At 47.3% G+C, this 18,037-nt stretch overlaps 10 protein-coding genes across 10 annotated transcripts; 3 read left to right on the top strand and 7 right to left on the bottom strand.

Moving 5' to 3' along the window:
- Positions 1–363: 363 nt before the first annotated feature.
- Positions 364–2,605, bottom strand: cat2 (bifunctional catalase-peroxidase Cat2; the record flags this gene model as incomplete). Its single annotated transcript, XM_056640345.1, has 2 exons — positions 364–1,101; positions 1,127–2,605. The coding sequence occupies 2 exons, from the start codon at positions 2,603–2,605 to the stop codon at positions 364–366; spliced, it is 2,217 nt and encodes a 738-aa protein (XP_056506102.1).
- A 2,275-nt stretch (positions 2,606–4,880) lies between these two features.
- Positions 4,881–6,136, top strand: N7469_001426 (uncharacterized protein; the record flags this gene model as incomplete). Its single annotated transcript, XM_056640346.1, has 6 exons — positions 4,881–4,953; positions 5,024–5,481; positions 5,536–5,662; positions 5,720–5,794; positions 5,846–5,950; positions 6,009–6,136. The coding sequence occupies 6 exons, from the start codon at positions 4,881–4,883 to the stop codon at positions 6,134–6,136; spliced, it is 966 nt and encodes a 321-aa protein (XP_056506103.1).
- A 175-nt stretch (positions 6,137–6,311) lies between these two features.
- On the bottom strand, positions 6,312–7,237 carry N7469_001427 (DUF3425 domain-containing protein; the record flags this gene model as incomplete). The annotated part of the gene is made up of 2 exons (XM_056640347.1): positions 6,312–7,093; positions 7,159–7,237. 2 exons carry the CDS (start codon positions 7,235–7,237, stop codon positions 6,312–6,314), a joined length of 861 nt encoding a protein of 286 aa, XP_056506104.1.
- A 1,298-nt stretch (positions 7,238–8,535) lies between these two features.
- Positions 8,536–8,853, bottom strand: N7469_001428 (glutaredoxin family protein; the record flags this gene model as incomplete). The annotated part of the gene is made up of 1 exon (XM_056640348.1): positions 8,536–8,853. The coding sequence occupies one exon, from the start codon at positions 8,851–8,853 to the stop codon at positions 8,536–8,538; it is 318 nt and encodes a 105-aa protein (XP_056506105.1).
- A 246-nt stretch (positions 8,854–9,099) lies between these two features.
- N7469_001429 (cysteine and histidine-rich domain-containing protein) lies at positions 9,100–10,257 on the top strand (the record flags this gene model as incomplete). Its single annotated transcript, XM_056640349.1, has 3 exons — positions 9,100–9,202; positions 9,327–9,846; positions 9,945–10,257. 3 exons carry the CDS (start codon positions 9,100–9,102, stop codon positions 10,255–10,257), a joined length of 936 nt encoding a protein of 311 aa, XP_056506106.1.
- Positions 10,258–11,824: 1,567 nt separating this feature from the next.
- N7469_001430 (putative ethanolamine kinase) lies at positions 11,825–13,500 on the top strand (the record flags this gene model as incomplete). Its single annotated transcript, XM_056640350.1, has 5 exons — positions 11,825–12,004; positions 12,134–12,245; positions 12,371–12,840; positions 12,917–13,260; positions 13,326–13,500. The coding sequence occupies 5 exons, from the start codon at positions 11,825–11,827 to the stop codon at positions 13,498–13,500; spliced, it is 1,281 nt and encodes a 426-aa protein (XP_056506107.1).
- A 168-nt stretch (positions 13,501–13,668) lies between these two features.
- N7469_001431 (uncharacterized protein) lies at positions 13,669–13,881 on the bottom strand (the record flags this gene model as incomplete). The annotated part of the gene is made up of 1 exon (XM_056640351.1): positions 13,669–13,881. One exon carries the CDS (start codon positions 13,879–13,881, stop codon positions 13,669–13,671), a length of 213 nt encoding a protein of 70 aa, XP_056506108.1.
- Positions 13,882–14,188: 307 nt separating this feature from the next.
- N7469_001432 (uncharacterized protein) lies at positions 14,189–14,886 on the bottom strand (the record flags this gene model as incomplete). The annotated part of the gene is made up of 2 exons (XM_056640352.1): positions 14,189–14,687; positions 14,762–14,886. 2 exons carry the CDS (start codon positions 14,884–14,886, stop codon positions 14,189–14,191), a joined length of 624 nt encoding a protein of 207 aa, XP_056506109.1.
- Positions 14,887–14,997: 111 nt separating this feature from the next.
- N7469_001433 (uncharacterized protein) lies at positions 14,998–15,469 on the bottom strand (the record flags this gene model as incomplete). Its single annotated transcript, XM_056640353.1, has 2 exons — positions 14,998–15,362; positions 15,451–15,469. 2 exons carry the CDS (start codon positions 15,467–15,469, stop codon positions 14,998–15,000), a joined length of 384 nt encoding a protein of 127 aa, XP_056506110.1.
- Positions 15,470–15,973: 504 nt separating this feature from the next.
- N7469_001434 (NADH:flavin oxidoreductase/NADH oxidase family protein) lies at positions 15,974–17,423 on the bottom strand (the record flags this gene model as incomplete). The annotated part of the gene is made up of 2 exons (XM_056640354.1): positions 15,974–16,402; positions 16,503–17,423. 2 exons carry the CDS (start codon positions 17,421–17,423, stop codon positions 15,974–15,976), a joined length of 1,350 nt encoding a protein of 449 aa, XP_056506111.1.
- Between the last annotated feature and the right edge of the window lie 614 nt (positions 17,424–18,037).

Genomic DNA, 18,037 nt, shown 5'->3' on the forward strand with positions numbered 1-18,037 from the left:
TTTTGATAGAACAAAAGCCAATTTACTAAAGACATTCTGACCAGGGACCGTTTCATTTGCATTCATTGGAATGAATAGTCAGGACTCAATATTAATGCTGGGTTCCAAGGTTAGCGCTTAAGACTCCAGGGGATCAAGGCTAGCCTATAGTACTGTGCTCGATGAAAGACCCAAAGAACCGTCTGCGTTCTACGAATACTACAACTGGAATGATAAAATATTGGATAATTGAAACTTGAAAAAAAAAATTATTGAAGCTAATTTTCACATGGATTGGAGGCATCAATCTTCGTTAATAAGGTGAGAGACAGAAGCATAGCGTCATAGATATTGGGAATCCGAATTCCGAAGCAAAAAGAAAATTTACAGACGAGCAGGGCGACCAGAGATAGTCGAGCCGTAGACAACGTCAAAGCGGTCCAGGTTCATAACCTTGTCCCAAGCAGCAACGAAGTCACGAACGAACTTGGACTGGCCGTCGTGGCTACCGTACAACTCGGAGAGAGCGCGGAGCTCAGCATGGTGACCGAAGATGAGGTCGTTGCGAGTGGCAGACCACTTCTTGGCACCGGTCTTGCGGTCAACACCCTCGAAGGTATCGTTGTTGGCGTTGACGGACTTCCACTCGGTGTTCATGTCGAGGAGGTTGACGAAGAAGTCGTTGGTCAATTGGCCAGGACGCTGGGTCAGAACACCCAGGTTGGAGCGGTCCCAGTTAGCGCCCAGCACGCGAAGACCACCGACCAGGACGGTCATCTCGGGTGCGGTGAGAGTCAGCTGCTGAGCCTTATCAACGAGCATCTGTTCACTGCGCACACGGATGCTGGAGTGGCCGTAGTTGCGGAAGCCGTCGTGGACGGGTTCCAGCCACTGGAAGGAGTCGACGTCGGTCTGCTCCTGGGTGGCGTCCATGCGGCCAGGAGTGAAAGGCACGGGGATACCAGCGGCCTTCTCCAGGGCAGCGTTACCGGCCAGAACGATCAGATCGGCCAGCGACACCCGCTTGTTACCGGTCTGGGAGCTGTTGTAGCGGCGCTGGACATCCTCGAGGACAGCGAGAACCTCGCGGAGCTGGGCAGGGTTGTTGACCTTCCAGTTGTTCTGGGGGGGCCAAGCGGATACGAGCACCATTGGCACCACCACGCTTGTCACCACCACGGAAAGTGGCAGCGGAGGCCCAAGCAGCGGAGATGAACTTGGTGTGGTCAAGACCGGAGGCCAGGATCTCACGCTTCAAGTCGGCAACATCCTCCACATCGATCAGAGGGTGGTTGACGGCGGGGATGGGGTCCTCCCACAGAAGAGTCTCCTGGGGAACCTCAGGGCCGAGCCAGCGAACGCGAGGACCCATGTCACGGTGAAGCAGCTTGAACCAGGCACGCGAGAAGGCATCAGCCAGCTGGTCGGGGTTGTTCAAGAAGCGACGGGAGATCTTCTCGTAGGTGGGGTCAAAGCGAAGAGACAGATCGGTGGTCAGCATCCTAGGCTTTTGCTTCTTACTGGAGTCATAGGCATCGGGGATGATATCGTCGGCATTCTTGGCGGTCCATTGGTTGGCGCCGGCGGGAGACTTGGTCAACTCCCAGTCGAACTTGAACAGGTACTCCAGGAAGTTATTGCTCCACTTGGTAGGGGTCTTGGTCCAAGTAACCTCAAGACCAGAGGTGATGGTATCAGGACCCTTACCGGAGTTGTGACCGTTGGCCCAGCCGAGGCCCTGAGACTCCAGGCCGGCAGCCTCCGGCTCCTTACCGACATTATCAGCGGGAGCGGCACCGTGAGTCTTACCGAAAGTGTGACCACCAGCGATGAGAGCGACGGTCTCTTCATCATTCATGGCCATACGGCCAAAAGTGATGCGAATATCGCGGGCAGCCGCGACGGGATCCGGGTTGCCATTGGGGCCCTCCGGGTTGACGTAAATGAGGCCCATCACGACGGCCGCAAGTGGGTCCTCAAGGTCGCGAGTGCGAATATCACTCTGCTTCTTTTCCTGATCGGTGGTCTCCGGGGCGTAACGAACACTGTTGGTGAACCACTCACGCTCACCACCCCAGTAGACGGACTCATCAGCTTCCCAAACATCGGCACGGCCACCGGCGAAACCAAAGGTCTTCAGACCCATTGACTCCAGAGCCACGTTACCGGTGAGAAGCAGCAGATCGGCCCATGAGATCTTATCGCCATACTTTTGCTTGATAGGCCACAATAAACGGCGGGCCTTATCCAAACTGACGTTGTCGGGCCAACTGTTCAGAGGGGCAAATCTCTGCTGTCCCTGGCCACCACCGCCACGACCATCGAAAACTCGATAAGTTCCGGCACTGTGCCAAGCCATTCGGATGAACAGACCACCATAGTGACCAAAATCGGCGGGCCACCAATCCTGAGAGTCGGTCATGAGGTTGTGAAGATCTTTCTTAAGAGCATAGTAATCCAGGCTCTTGAAGGCTTGAGCATAGTCAAAGTCCTTGGTCAGAGGGTTGGTAGCCTCGGTATGCTGACGCAGGATGTTCAGCTTGAGGTTCTCTGGCCACCAATCATTGTTTCGTGTACCATGACCGGCGACATTGGCCGACTTGTTATGGAAAGGGCATTCACCCATAATTGCTAATATTTCCAATTCAAGGGGTGGAGAAGGGGCTTAGAGAGAGGAAGGAAGAAAGGAGAGGATGAAGAGAGGGAGAGAGAAAAAAAAAAGGAATGAAAAAAGTGTACAAAAGGAACCCCGCAGTATAAAAGAGAAGAAGCTTGAGAAATGGACGAATCTGTTTTGTCAGCCTTGAATGGCTGGCCACGTCTGGCCATGACGGATTTTTAAGCTGGCGATGGGATTGGTTGATTCGTTTCGTTTCATGGTGGATCCAGTAGAATGCGGGGAGACCTTTCACGGCGAACCCCGTCTTTTTGATCGTCCTATACGGTGTAAATACGGATAGTATTGGATATTCTCCAATTTGTGTTTGGTTATTATGTATTCTCTCTACATATTATTTTCCCGTTCTCCTCCGATTTCCCCTCTCGAGTTGACAAAACCCACATTCGTTGCGTTATGATTTGTTGCTGTCTGGGTAATCTGTACTGTACATAGGCACTGCCTTTACCTGGTCAAGTACAAGTATGTACGTACTACCATGCATACTCCGTACAGAAAGGTTTCGATATCACCCCGCACTCCGACAGACCTAGGTATGTACTAATCAGTCACCGCTGGTTTGTATCATATGATCCCCTTGACTGCTTTTCTCTCCAATGGCGACATTGCCGTGAAACACGGGTTGTCCGTGTATGACGTCAAGATCTTGAATCTATACTCCCTACATTTCGAGTATTTCTACGAGTAACTATTGCAAATATGTACTTATGTATCAGAATCATCGCGATGTCTTTCCTCTCGGGATTTATTCTAGCCATCCACTCTCGCCTATCAAGTATATTTAATAGACTAATAATTAGTATTCCTCCACTACAACTTGATGTTGATCTCGCGTCTCCTACACTTTTTAGGAAGTTCTTTCCGAGATTCCGCGGGAAATCCACCGCAACCGCGGGTTTCTCAATCGACTAAATTAGTTGAATGTACCACAATAAGACATTTAGTTACTACTTAGAGTATAGTTAGTATAGTATATATTTGTAACAATGGACCGGTCGATAGTTCGTTAAGTAACTAGTGTAGTGGGGGAGTATCGGCCTGCCTGCCAGTAGGAGGATTATGTAAGGGAATTGGCCTAATTTGGAAGGGAGCTTATATACATTCATTTAGATAGCATCTTTAGCATCACCCAGAGGGGGACACAGAGTTCAATTACACGAGTTACAGTCTATTCGAGAGAGTGCTAGCAGATAGCCCTAGTTGGGGTGTTGTTTACCCTCATCCTTCTGCCCCATTCGACCTGCACGTACCGACCGTGCTGCTTCGAGCATCCTATCCCGTTACACTAGTTAACTATTATAACCCCCATGACTAAGTATTTTATTCTAGCAGCAGTGGCTACCGTACATACAGTAATTCTAAGATATCCTCCACCTCCACTTCCCGATCCCCGCCACGTCGCCCGGTCTGCTTTCTCATTCGCAAGTAAATTCCTACACCTTAATTTGTCAACTTTCTACTCTAGAACCGAGCAAGCAGGAACGTCTGCTCAGTCATATACCCACCCAGTAAAGGCTCCATCTATACTATAGCATAGTATGCTGAATAATAAGGATAAGTATAGAATTGCATCATCCCACATTGGGAATTCTTCTGCCTACTGGTAGAGGGTATATTTCATTGAACTCGGATAGACCAAGCCCAAGAATGTGTCTAAATTCAAAGCAATCATTGTCAATCAACGGTCCTTCAGTAATGTGCACGTCGTTTGATCTAGCTCATAATATCGAACTCTAAAACCTTATCTACGAGTGCCTCTTCTAGTAAATCCGCTCTAAACCCGATATCACTTTCCCTTCCCCTAAATATCATCTTGAACATTTTGAGAGACTGGAGATGTGGCGTTGAGTAGAAGTGGGTATAGAATCGCAATTGGAGAGTTATCATTGGACACTCTGTGCTGACATCGGGCTAACCGCTTCGGGCTCAGCCATGTAGAGTCTGATGAAGCTTAATCTGGCCCTGATGACAAGAGACTAGCCCTTACACGCCTTGAAGGATCGGGAATCGTTGCTAGAATCTTCACTATTCCCCTGATGACAATGCTTTAACCTCATTTGGTATCCATGATTTTGGTTGATGTTCATTGAGTCTACTCTCTGGGCCATCGAAATGAAGCAATAGAAACCTATAAAGATGGCCATCGGTCTTCGGATTGAGAGATGCCAGAAACTCGTGCCAGAGAATTTAAAAGATCAATCCACCGAATCTCTTCGAGAACAAAATGTCTACCAAACAAATCCTTCGTTCAGAGGATATCCTGCAGAAATATGGAGAGTCTCTTGCTGGAAAGACGGGTATGACTATACTTTTCTCTGAAGCTGTAATATTTTGGATTGAGTCTCACTATCTACTATTTATGTACAGTCTTAATTACTGGAGTATCCAATGAGTCTATCGCCGGAGAACTCGCTATTCAACTTGCATCCGCATCCCCGAATTTACTCATTCTCAGTGCAAGAGCCGAATCAAAGGTCAAATCAGTGATCGATCAGATCAAAGAGAGAAACGTCAATGTGCAAACTCTTTTCCTCGACATGGACTTGTCAGACCTAAGTTCTGTCCGCAAAGCCGCTCAAGATGGCCTAGCTGATGTCCCTAAAATCGACCACGTTATTTGTGTCGCTGGTGTCATGATGTGTCCCTATGGAAAGACAGCCGATGGATTCGAGACCCAGCTTGGAGTGAATTATCTGTCCAATTTTCTGCTCATAAAGATCCTTCTGCCGAAGGTTGAGGCAGCAGGTCCCTCGTCGTCTATCATCGTCGTGTCTAGCTCTAGTGTCCGAACCGGGAAGATTCACTTTGACGATATTGGTTTTAGTGTATGTGAACTTCATCCTTTATTGTATACTTTTTCCTAACCTGAAACCTTATAGGAGGGCAAAACATATGATGCCTACGCTGCATATGGCCAGTCAAATGTTGCAAGAACCATGTTTGCCAAGAAGCTAGCGGAAAAATTGAAGGGCAAGGGTATCCGAATCTTCAGTATTGACCCTGGTGGTATGGAAATCCCTATTCGCTTCACGTTTGACTAAATAGTGTACTAACTTGCAGCAGCTGTTCAATCCGGATTGCAAAGACATTTCACGGAAGACTTCCAAGCACAAGTGAGCGAAATGATGAAGGCTGGCTGTAAGATCACCCAGGAGATTCTGGCTACTCACTTTTACTAAACATCTATAGACCTCATCGATATGGATGGAACCAAATTTGATTTCCCCCCTTGGACTGGTCGATCGGAAGGGGCTGCAAACATTGTCACTGGAATGATTGATCCTACTATTGCAGGTTGGTTAAGTCGCAGAAACTAGAGAGAGATTTGAAAGTGTTAACATGTAATATGCAGGTTTCAATGGTTCATTCATCAGCCAAAACGCCATTGCAGATGACGACTTACACTCCCACATTCGTGATGAGGAAAATTGGACTCGACTTTGGGATATGAGCGAAGAAATGGTTGGGGTGAAATATTAGTCCTACACTAACTTATGAGCCTGGACTGACAGGCAGCTGATAGTACACTGATGCTATTCCAATTTCTGAGTTTGATACATTCCATAGAGTTGAATACGAAAGTCTTGATTTTTCTCATACATACATCAATTACCAATAGTTGTCATAGACGCATTATCAGTCATTTCAATGATTACTACTCAACCTCTTTAATTCGAGGATTATCAAATTCCGCTTTCAGCGGATCTTCCCCTCGCTGCCTCCTCCAATAATTAGTCGACCGTATAAGATCGGTACAATCCCTCAGTAACCAATTCCATTTCCTAAAAAATCCCTCGGTGACTTCATAAGCGGATGGATCCCACGACTCGCCCCATACTAGTAATCCAACTTCTGCCGAAGGACCGCAGAAACCATAAAAATCAGTGCATAATTCGTCTTCATCGTAGACACCCATTTGAGATAAGAGACTATTGCGGAGAGATTCGATAGGGATAATGTCGATCCACGGGTGGTGAATGATGCTTTTTTGGGAAGAACTCGGTTGGAGACTTGGTGGTAGTTGAAAGGGTACAGGGCATGGGCCGGAGATATTGAAATGTGAGGCGATGTCCTCGCATAAGACTTCTATCGATAATCCCATTGTAGCGGCGTTTGCGACCATTGCACGCATGATGTTAAGTTGAGTCACCGAAAGCAGGATGTTGGTTGCCTTTATGTTGTTGGTAGCGTAGTTGGAGACTTTTTGTTGTAAATCAATCAGATACTGTGCGCGCGATATTTGATTTGAGGTACAAAGGGCTTCGTTGTTTTGATTCACGCTTAGGTCCTTTGATGGTTCATCGAGTCGTGTATTGCGGTTTGTTAATGTCTGCTTCTCTTGGCGCTCTTTTCGAGTCATAGTACGAGCTTCATTTGTGTAAACGACCCATCGTCTCGTTTGTCCCTTTGACTGTTTTTCAATAGCCTTTCTTTTCCCTAGAGATACATGCCAAGTCAGTATAAAGTAAGACGTCGGATGGCGGAAGGACTCGGCCACTAACGGCTGGCTTGTTGGTTGAGGCGATTCTGGAGCCTGCGCCTTGACACTGCATCTAATTTTGTTGGACCTGTATCTGTCATTGTAGATGTGTAGCCGTAGGGGAATAATCTTTGGTGCTTGAGAAGGGGAAGTTGTCGAGAATAAGCGCTGCTGTTAATCTATCAGTGGGGCGAGAATGTAAGCGGCGGCATTTAAGGCTTTAAGGACTGCTAAACCCCGAGAGAAGCACTTGAAGACTTGTACCCCTCGAACCACAAGTATAGGGCTTAAAAATGAATGACTTGTGTAAAGCAGATGTTTGCCTTATATTTGAGGTGCATTGAGGAATGTTTAGTTTTGCGGATAGAATGCAGTGATTTGAATGATTCCAATCGTTGGGCCACACTATATATATGTGCGCTGACCACGAGCGAGCCCGGGCGGGTTCGTGGTTCAACCTCATGTTAAACTTCCAAGTTTTTGGAGTAGCTGGGATTTTGATATGAATGCCCATTGGATATGCTACACCGACGAAGAAGTAGAGCTATAGAATTATGATCTACATATCCAGTTGGTGACTTGTGTACTTGTATTGATATCAACATATGCCCGAGAAAGACTATGCAGACCCTGGATATGACGAGCGTTGGGTGATCTACTGTCGAAGTAATCTGACATGGATATTTAGTACGGAAACCTTACAATTGCATCTACAAATACCGTATTTGTATATTGAGATCACGAAAACACTGCGATCAAACCAACTGAGAAATGAAATCATTGGTTTGAAATAGAGAAGACCGTTTCACGATATGTCATACACCAAGGTACTATTTGCGACTATGCAAGTAGCTAGAAACGTATTTTGACAAGCTCGTAGAAACGGCAACCGGTGCCAGCGAAGCAAACTCATTTTGAATCAGTGGAGTAAGGGAGAGGAGGCCAGTCTTGTTGCATCAAGATGGCTTTTCCCACGTAGGTCGTGCCGTATTTTCTTCACTGATGGTTTCTTTTCGTTTGGCTGAAATGTATGGTACAGTTGACAGTGTATGCAGTAAAAGTACAATGGTCGGTTCTGAACCGTATGGCATCTGGCCATCCTCAAGGCAGAGGCTTTGGTGAGTCTCGTATATATCTTCACCGTGCGTACAGGGGTGGTGGCATTATGAGATGACCTTCGCCGTCATCAAGTTCACTCCGGAAACTCATTCCATCATGCATACACCGGCTATGTGCGGACTTTTGCAAAGTAGCAAAAATTATATCATGCGACTTCAATGGTTGCAGGAATGATTGGATTCAATGCGTGTCGATGAGAATACCAACGTTCAAACTTCCACGTCTTCCGGAATCAATGAGTGAGGCATAACTCCTTCTCCAGAAGAGACTTTAACCCAATTCATTTCTCTGCATCAGCAACCAATTGCTCCACCTCCTCCTCAGTCATACGATGAAAAAGCTTGCGCGCATCGTCAAGATTTGCTTCCTTGGGCAATCCATTTTCCACAGACTGGACATGAATCACAGGCACATCAAAGTCATAAACATCCTTCCACTTTTTATTTCCTGGTTCATCGATGTAGGTCTCCACAAATTCGAAAGGACGGCGCTGGTGTAATTGAACGACAGTCTTTTTGGCGTTGTCGCAGAGACCACAACCGGCACGAGTGAAAAGGGTCAATCGAGCTTGACTGAAGAGGGCACGGGAGGGAAACATGTTGTTCAATAGCTGTAATTGCTATATCTGTATGCTATAATGGCAAATGGAGAGAGCGTGGGAGGAAGAGTAAAGAGGACAACGTTGACGCGCGGGCCGTCCTTCTCCGCGTGGAACCTTCGAGCTTCTCCAGCTAAACCGCGTTCGGTTTTCAAGTTTATTCTGCGACATCTTCTTCTCTTCTTCCCTACCCAACCATCCCTGCAATTTTATATATTTATATATATATTTGGTCCGTTACACATCATGGGCAAGTGCGTTCACAAAGGTTGTGGAAAGGAGTTCACCGACTCGGAGGAAGCCTGCGTGTATCATCCGGGTCCGCCAGTGTTCCACGAGGGACAAAAAGGTAAGTCAAAGTACCTTGGTGCTGCCACCAATGCTCAATCCGTACCCACTAGAGCTTGGTTATTTCCCTAAGCATATGGAATCCACGCTGCAGAAGTAAAGAACAAACTAATTCATATGCGCAGGCTGGAAATGTTGTAAACCCCGCGTCTTGACATTCGAGGAATTCCTCTCCATCCCACCATGTACGACCGGCAAACACTCCGAAATCGATGATACGCCTGCACCAGAACCCTCAAAGGTCGTCGAGGAACCTCCTGTACCATCCCCTTCTCTCGAGGTCAAGCCTGTCTCTGAACGTCCACCCATCTCCCCCGCCATTGCCCCTCCAACACCACCCGCTAAGCCTGTCGTGGAGGAGCCAGACTCAGATGACCCCGACCTGGAAATTCCTGCCAATGCTACGTGCCGCCGCAAGGGCTGCGGAAAATCTTATGATGGGTCTATTGCTCGGGAGGAGGAAAAATGTGTGCATCACCCCGGGTCACCGGTTTTCCACGAGGGTAGCAAAGGATGGTCTTGCTGCAAGCGCCGAGTATTGGAGTTTGATGAATTCTTGAAGATTCCTGGCTGCACTGAGAAGACCAAGCACATGTTTGTTGGCAAGGCCAAGCCAGCAGGCGAGGAGAAGGTTGAGAGTGTCCGGTAAGAGCTTTCCTGGAATACGTTTCGATAGATCCCAAATTTTCCACTCCCAAATTTACGTGTGAATGAACCCAGCTAACCACAGAGGCATTCTATAGCAATGATTTTTACCAAACTCCCTCCTCTGTGAACGTTTCCCTCTATTTGAAGAAGATTGACAAAGAACGCGCCGTTGTGGACATGACCACCGACAAGATCACTTTTGATCTGCCCACCACGGATAACAAGCGGTATCAAGACACCTACGAGCTGTTTGCTCCCATTGATTCGGAGAAGTCGAGCTTCAAGGTGCTGGGTACTAAATTGGAGCTCACCCTCGTCAAAGCAGATGGCAGCAGCTGGCCGGTGCTGCGCAAGGATGACAAGTGGACTGGGCAGCGCATTCAAGTTGGCAATGCCGGACGGGCTTGAGAGGAGTATATATAGAGAAGGAACTATTCAAACGAAGTGATAATTGGATCACTTTAATGTCGAATATGGCTTATGATGTGATGTGATGTGATGTGAGGAGATGATGGATTGCTTTGAATATCCAATATAAAGTACCATGACCGTGACCAATTAGGCAAGGCATAACCTTCAGATGCACCACCATCTAGCAGTTCCTATCATCCACTCAAACTCAGTGCAAAATCAGCGCCGCGCAGGGCTCGGTAGACCTTAAAAACTCAAGGGCCAATGCTTTCGACGCAGCTTTACAATGACGAACATACCACTGCAGAGTTTGCAGCTTGGCATAGGCTCAAAGCTTGGAGAGATCTCTGCCAAAGCTTACGCAAGCGGCAGTTTAAGTGAATCTTGTTGATCTTTAAAAACTACGTGTTGATCACAGAATTTGCAATCTCTTAAGCCAAATAAACCCAAAGAATAGAGTATAAAAAAGTATGTAACGCCCCCTCCACAGCTATAGCGCATGGAGCTCCCGGAAGGGAACCCTAGCATAGCCATAATTTGATTGGGAAAAAGGGAGACGCCAAGTTGGTCTTTGGGGCCGGGAACGGAGGAAAACCCATAGAGCAAAAGCCACAAGAATAACCCTCAGCGAGGCATCATTTGATGCAGCCCCAATGATTAAAGATTATTACATGGTAATGTAAAACCTCTACTGATGATGTGAAGAAGAAAAGAAAAAATCGAGTAAGGATGGGCGTGGGCCGGGCATATTTATACGGCAGAAAATTAGGCGGGACACTAGCGTGGAAACAATTCGGAGAATTAGAATTGCCGGATTCCGGAAGGGTCTGTCCGAGTATTACCATAATAAGGAACTAGGGCAAATCTACCAGGGCAGACCCCACCCCCGTGACCGACCCCTGTTTCAGTCGCATGTGATGAGACCCTCCCAAAAGTGGAGCGGGTTGAGGCTTGTCTGTGAGATGATTTATTGTATGTACATCATTGTAGTCATTATGTAGGTGAATAGTATTCAGTATTATAGATAAATTATGTTCTCAATTTAGAATCTATAATATACTCCACAATACTTATTATATTATCAGTAAAGGATTCCCGTTGTAAATATCTACGTACACACTGTTGTATGCCATGTGGAAAACCCCAGTTTTCCATTTTCCCATTGGGGCGACCAGGCACGAGACCGACGAGGCTTGGACCCTTTCATCTTTCCTTTTTTTTTTGGCCCTCGTGCTTCCTCGACTTCGCCTCAACTTCTCCTCTTTGATTTTAACCCCAACTATTCCACTCTCTACAATACATGCGATCACTTGCTCAATTCTTCGGTAACGTCTCTCTTCGTACCCTGCAGATCTCTCGTCCCAATTTGTCCCAGGCTGCAGGGAATTTATCTTCTCTCTCCAATCCTACGCTGTCTCAAATTTCCCAGACTAACACTTTGCTAGTCTCCTCCAAACTTTGTTCCAGCACTTAAACTCTTCTTCTCCCTAATTTTCTCGCATTCTTCTTTCTCCTTTCATTCTTTAACTCTCTCCTATCCTCCCTCATTCTCTCTGAAACCAACATGGGCTCCTACGACTCGGAGAATGGCGTCGCACCCGCCCTCCGCTACATCCCCCTCTCTTATAGCCCCGCCGACTCGCAAGCAACCGCTCTTCGACTCATTCTGACGCTTTTCCCGGATTGGGAGGGCCCCGAAAACAAAATCGAGTTCGTGCGATTCACTGACGGCATCACCAACACTGTGCGTCCCTCTTTGTCCCACCCTCCAGAGCGCAAATAGCGGGATGCTTCCTCGCCCCTGCCCTCCGTCTCCCCGCGCGAGCCTCGTCGCCAGATCCTGTGAAACTGACAACCCTGTTCCTTTACATAGTTGTTGAAAATCATCAATCGTAAGGACGGCTTGACAGACGCCCAGATAGACAACGATGCGGTGCTTATGCGCGCATACGGAAACGGAACAGAAATCCTCATAGACCGTGAAAGTACGAGCGACCTTCCCCCTCCCTGCTCGAGGAGACCGCTTCTCGCACCCCTCTGCACCTTTGCATGGAATTTATCGTCAATTGGTCTCTCGGCATCTGGCCCCAAATCCAACATTATGCTAAAGTAATACTTTTTGTGTTCCTACAGGAGAAACCACCTCGCATGCTCTTCTGGCCAGCCGTGGCCTCGCCCCTCCCCTCCTCGCCCGCTTCAACAATGGTCTACTCTACCGTTTCATTCGTGGTAAGCCCTGCGGGCACTTGGACTTGGTTACTCCCCCCCATCTACCGTGGTGTTGCCCGGCGTCTCGCCCAGTGGCATGCTGTGCTCCCCAGCAAGGGAACTAGTTCGACTCCCTCCCAGGAAGCCTCGATCATTGCCCACTCCGAGGCTGAATCCGCAAAGGAAGAAGAGGGATTCGATGTGATCCAACCGCGTCGTGCAGGCCCCTCTATGTGGGCTGTCCTTCAGAAGTGGATTCTTGCTTTGCCCACATCCACGCCGGAACAGCGCTCTCGGCGGTTAACCTTGCAGAAGGAGTTACAGTGGGTCTTGGCCCAGTTGGATGATGGCAAGGGCATTGGTGAAGACGGCGTAAGATAACCCCTCCACCGACGTCAATTTTTTAGGCTTCTCTGTTTGGCAAACCCCGCTAACCGTTTTTTTACAGCTCGTTTTCTCACACTGCGATCTTCTCTGCGCCAACGTGATCGTTCTCCCAACAGAGGATGGCTCCAAATCCGAGGACAACGTCACCAATGTCAACTTTATCGACTACGAATACGCTGTCCCTGCCCCCGCCGCCTTTGACATCGCCAATCACTTGGCGGAGTGGATCGGCTACGACTGCGATTATAATATGACCCCCACCAAATCGGTGCGCCGTCAGTTCCTGACCGAGTACACCAAGAGTTACTGCGAGAACCGTGGCCTCGACGAATCCTCCCAGGCGGAGATCGTCGATCGGTTGGTTCAGGACGTCGATCGTTTCCGCGGTATCCCTGGTCTTTACTGGTAAGATCTTCATTGACATCCATCACTTATTTGAAAAATGAATTTCCTTTTCTGATTTCATACAGGGGTGTGTGGTCCCTCATCCAAGCCCAAATTTCTCAAATCGACTTCGACTACGCTGGCTACGCCGAAACACGACTGGGTGAGTACTGGGCATGGAAGCGGGAGATGGACGGTAGTCGCAAGAAGGCCGGTGAAGAAATGCCTCTCCGTGAACAGCGCTGGGCGCTGGAGGCATAAAGGCATACCTGTTTTCCTCGCAGCAAAAAATAGCCTCGTCTACTCCTCATCTTCCCTCTTTCAACCCCCGCCACTTCGGCCTTCGTTGTCGCCATTTGCATATTGCATTCGCCAGGCATGAACGTGGTCCTACACCGGTTCCACATCTCGGTTCCACCCCCCACTTCTTCAATTCCCTCGCTCGTCATGACCTGCATAAGACTCGGGATACTCGCGCACGGCTTTTTGCAGCTGGGCCACACCGGGTCTTTTCAACATTTCGCTGCGTCGCGCTGCGCTCAAGGGGGGTGCTGAACCTGAGATGTAGGTGTCGGTTCTGGGGATCAGGACGGGGTATATTGCCGGCAGGATTGTTTTAGCGTCTTGTTCATTCGACGTCATTTGTCTTGCACGACGGCGTTGGGATAAAATCTGGTGTTTATTGTTTCATCTTTACATCATCTTTTTTCGCCGTTTCTTTTCCTTTTTTGCACATAGCTTTTGGTGGAAATTGTCATCCAAGCCCATTAACCCTGGGAATTTATTGGCTGTCGGTAGCGATTTAATCTTAATACGATGGCTGCATGTCTTCCTCTTCAGCAATTTATTTAATCAAAGACCTTTACAAAGAAATATGTTTCACGGTTTGATTAGATTCAGCATGCATCACACTATTTTAGTGGTATTGTCTAAGCCAGGATCCAATTATCTACAGCGTAAACCAGCTTAGCAGTTCAAAACGAATCACTTCCCATTTAATAATGCAGCCCTGCATTATTGGAGAAAGATCATATGGGAAAACAGGAGGCATAGCCAGAAACCCATCAAGCGTCAAATCATCCAACGAATCAATAGAGAAATCATCAAGAAGACCACCAACACCAAATGCAGAACAAGTGTTTATGCCAGGATTAACATTGGAATTACCACTTGGTAGTTTATCAGAAATTCCCGTCTCTGGACAAAGACCGGAAATCTGCGACTCGCTGGGGAGGACATTAATTGCGTCGCTGGATTCCGGGGCAGATTGCTCCGATCGAAACCAGAATGTTTGGAGTAATCGTGAGTAACGGGTTGATATGTGAGATTCATCGGGTGTGATTGATTTTAAATGTGATAGGAATCGGGTTATTAGGGCTGATGGGATTGCGCCGGAGGAGTGGGCTTTGAATGAGGAAGACTGATGAGTGGATTTCGTATCTTTGATTCTCAGTTTATAAAGTTATCTTTCTCCTCTAAATTTGATCATAACTTTTGATATAGTCAATGTTAGTGGACTTACAGATAGCAGCGTGCGGGTATATATCGCAAATGTTTCTCCGGATTAAAATCCTCGATGAAGATGGTCAGGAGGGACTCAGCTGCATCCAGGGCACCATATATATACCGCGCATCAGGACTTGCCATTGTTGAATCAGGAAGTCCAAGAATATGTTCTTCTCCATGCGTGCTTTTCTTCGGGGCAAACTGGGATGTGCGATACAGGACAGCTTGCAAAGCGAAAGCGCTCACGTATAATCAGAGATATTCTTGCACTAGAGTGAGACAACTGCGTAAATGTTTAGGAGCAGCTACATCTCTCCATATATACTGCCAAGCAGATAAAGCCCTTGTCGTATCATCGATATATTTGACATAATCCCATCTCATGATGAGTTCGACGGTACGGGCTTTAGACGGGAAGAGGATGTCGTGAGCATTTCCGAAAAGAGTGGTTAATTCCACTTGTGCTTGGATCCAGGTTGCCAGGTCCTCTTCTTCATGACTTTGAGATCGAAGGGATGGGAAATCCTCTGCTGTAACTGGCACCGCGAGTCCTGGTCCACGACACCAGAATGCCTGTCCCATACGAATTGATATTTGACGATCAGATAGAAAGGTAACTTGTATTTAGTCAGTATCATTGAGACCGAACTGGAATGAAAACAGAGGTGGATTGTGTCAGGAGGGGAATTACATGTCCATGCTAACCGATTTCATTCAGCGCCATGGTCGAGCTCGGTGCCATCGCTTCGAAATGAATCTTCCAGCCGAAGACGATAGGCTAGTCTAACCGCCAACCCTAGGATGGACCATGCTGCCTCACCACCGCCATCATCAATCCATTTGTCCGTGATTAATGAGGTTCCATTCACCGAGAAGTAGGCCTTCGACGCAGCCAACCTGCTTAGTACCGGAAACAAAAGGTAAATTGGAGCCCAAATCTTTGACTTATTTTTTCCAAATAATTTCAATTTAGGATTATCACTAGAAGATATGAATGAACTATTAGAGAAAAACAATGCCGGGCATAAGTTTACGCCGTCTCATTTAGCTGATGTGCCAATAACTCGAGAATTGAATGCAGAAGACTGTCCCTTTACCGAGCAGGTGGAAAATATTAAGGCATGACTTCCAGTCATTTCTTATAGCTTTTAAGACTTTCATCGAGCCTGGCCTTGTCAAAATTCAAGTCTTTATCATTTTGGTTCGCTTTCTATATTGGCTAATTACCTCAGAGCATGGTTGCCTTGGAATAAGGAACAACGTAGTCTGCGATAGCTGGAGACCGATATAGCTCGACATCTTTTTGTCGCGCAGCAAGCCAAGGACCTAACGCAGCAAATAGCTTTCCCACATTGTCTTCCTGGGACAAATCAATAGGCTGCAGATGATTACCCATTTGCTGGATTTGGACACCAGCTGCACCAGCTGTAGCACCGAAGTTATACATGTCGATCTTCTGATCGATGGCCCCCTTGACCTTACCGGATAGAATATGGGCACATAGATTGGGTTCTTGGCAAAGAGGACGGCCGAGACCAATACCATCCACCGTCTCCAGTGCTTTAACCATGGCCTCCACAGTCTTAAAGCCACCAGTGACATAGGTCTTTGTCTTCGTCAGGCCAGGAACAATAAGTCGGGCAAAGTCAAGGAAAAGCTGCCCATAATCAGTTAAATTCATGTCGAATAGTGTGCAGATTCGATAGGGAGGGAAAGGGACTAAGAAAAAAAAAGGTCCTTGATAACTAAATACTTACAGATTCACGTTCGATGGTTGATGGCCGCTTTTGCTCGGCAAAAGGCGACTTCTCATATGTGCCACCAGAGAGCTCAACAAAGTCGAAAGAATGTTCTTCAAGAGCTCTGCAAAGTTCCTTCGCATCATCAGGCTGGAAGCCCTTTTCCTGGAACTCAACACTATTGATCTTAATACCGACAACGAAGTCTTTGCGGACTCTCTTCGCGATCTCATCTCTGACTTCTAAGATCAACCTCATACGGTTTTTCAGTTGGCCACCGTACTGATCGGTTCGTAAGTTGGTAGTCGAGGACAGAAACTGGCTAAGAAGATAGCCGTGGGCACCATGAAGCTCAATGCCATCGAAACCAGCCTTGTCGAGATATTCTGCAGCGTGCGCAAAGCCATCAATGATGTTGGCGATGTCTTCGTGAGTGGCGGCCCTGGGCTTAGCAAACTTCATGCCCATAGGTTCACCCTGCACTTGTACATCACTGGCGCTGATTGGGTTTGGTTGAAGATACTGTGGAGTTTGACGACCAGGGTGTCCAACCTGGGCAATAATGAGCATTCCGTTCTCTTTTCCAGCAGTTGCCAGCTCTTTAAAGCGCTCGAATCGCTCGCCAGAGAATTCCGCGTCGCGAGGAATGACCGGGTTTCCAGCGGCTTCTAGATGACCAGCATCAATCATGACATTTCCAGTCAGATTAATGCCGATCTGACTCTCGCCCCAGCCCTTGTATGCTTGAATCAGTGTCGGGGACGGAATTCCGCGTGCAGAAACATTGTTGTAAGAAAATGATGCCAGGCGTTCGCTCATAGCACCCTTGAGGAAACGATTCGGCGCCGAACGCCCAGAGAATGTAAACTGCAGAGGCTGCCCCAGGACACTAGGATCAACATCGGCACACTCGAATCTTGTTGCAGCAGAAGAAGACATCTTGGATTTTCCGATATATCTAATAGAAAGTGAGTCGGAGTTCAAGGAAGCAACAAGAGTAAATGGATGGAGATATGATCTTGGAGTTGAGAATGCCAACTCCAGATGATTAAATAAAGTATCGTTCTGCATAAATTAACATAATTTAAACATTTGAATAGAAGATTTATAATCTGGTCTCATTGATTCATAAGAGCCAATAATTTCTAATGGAAACTGTGGAACCCCCGCGAATGCCTAAAACTGCAAGGTCGTCCGTACCTCGGACAGACTTCCAAGCGGAAGGATCGTTAAATTCCAGGATGGAACACTCTGAGTCGGTCGTGTATTCATCCGAAACCGACGGTCCACTCTAAATTCTTCACCGATTCAGTTTCCCATAGAATTAGGCTCGCAGAAGCACTGTGGTCACTTCTAGTTTCGCGATTCAGTTTGAATTCTAAGAAGCATCAAGTTATTTGGGCACAATCGAGGCTTTGGAGAGTTTCGGGTTGCCGACCTTATTTGATTTTTCGCTTCCCAGGCAAGCCCAGCTAATTCAAAGAACTCGGTAAAACTCATAGCTTACCAGCTTTCGACATGGTATAACTGCATTTCCTTCCTTCCTTCCTTTC

The sequence above is a fragment of the Penicillium citrinum genome (assembly GCF_028827155.1).
Source record: "Penicillium citrinum strain IBT 23319 chromosome Unknown utg000001l:1.0-4955037.0:1.0-4956770.0, whole genome shotgun sequence".
NCBI classification, from domain to species: Eukaryota; Fungi; Ascomycota; class Eurotiomycetes; order Eurotiales; family Aspergillaceae; genus Penicillium; species Penicillium citrinum.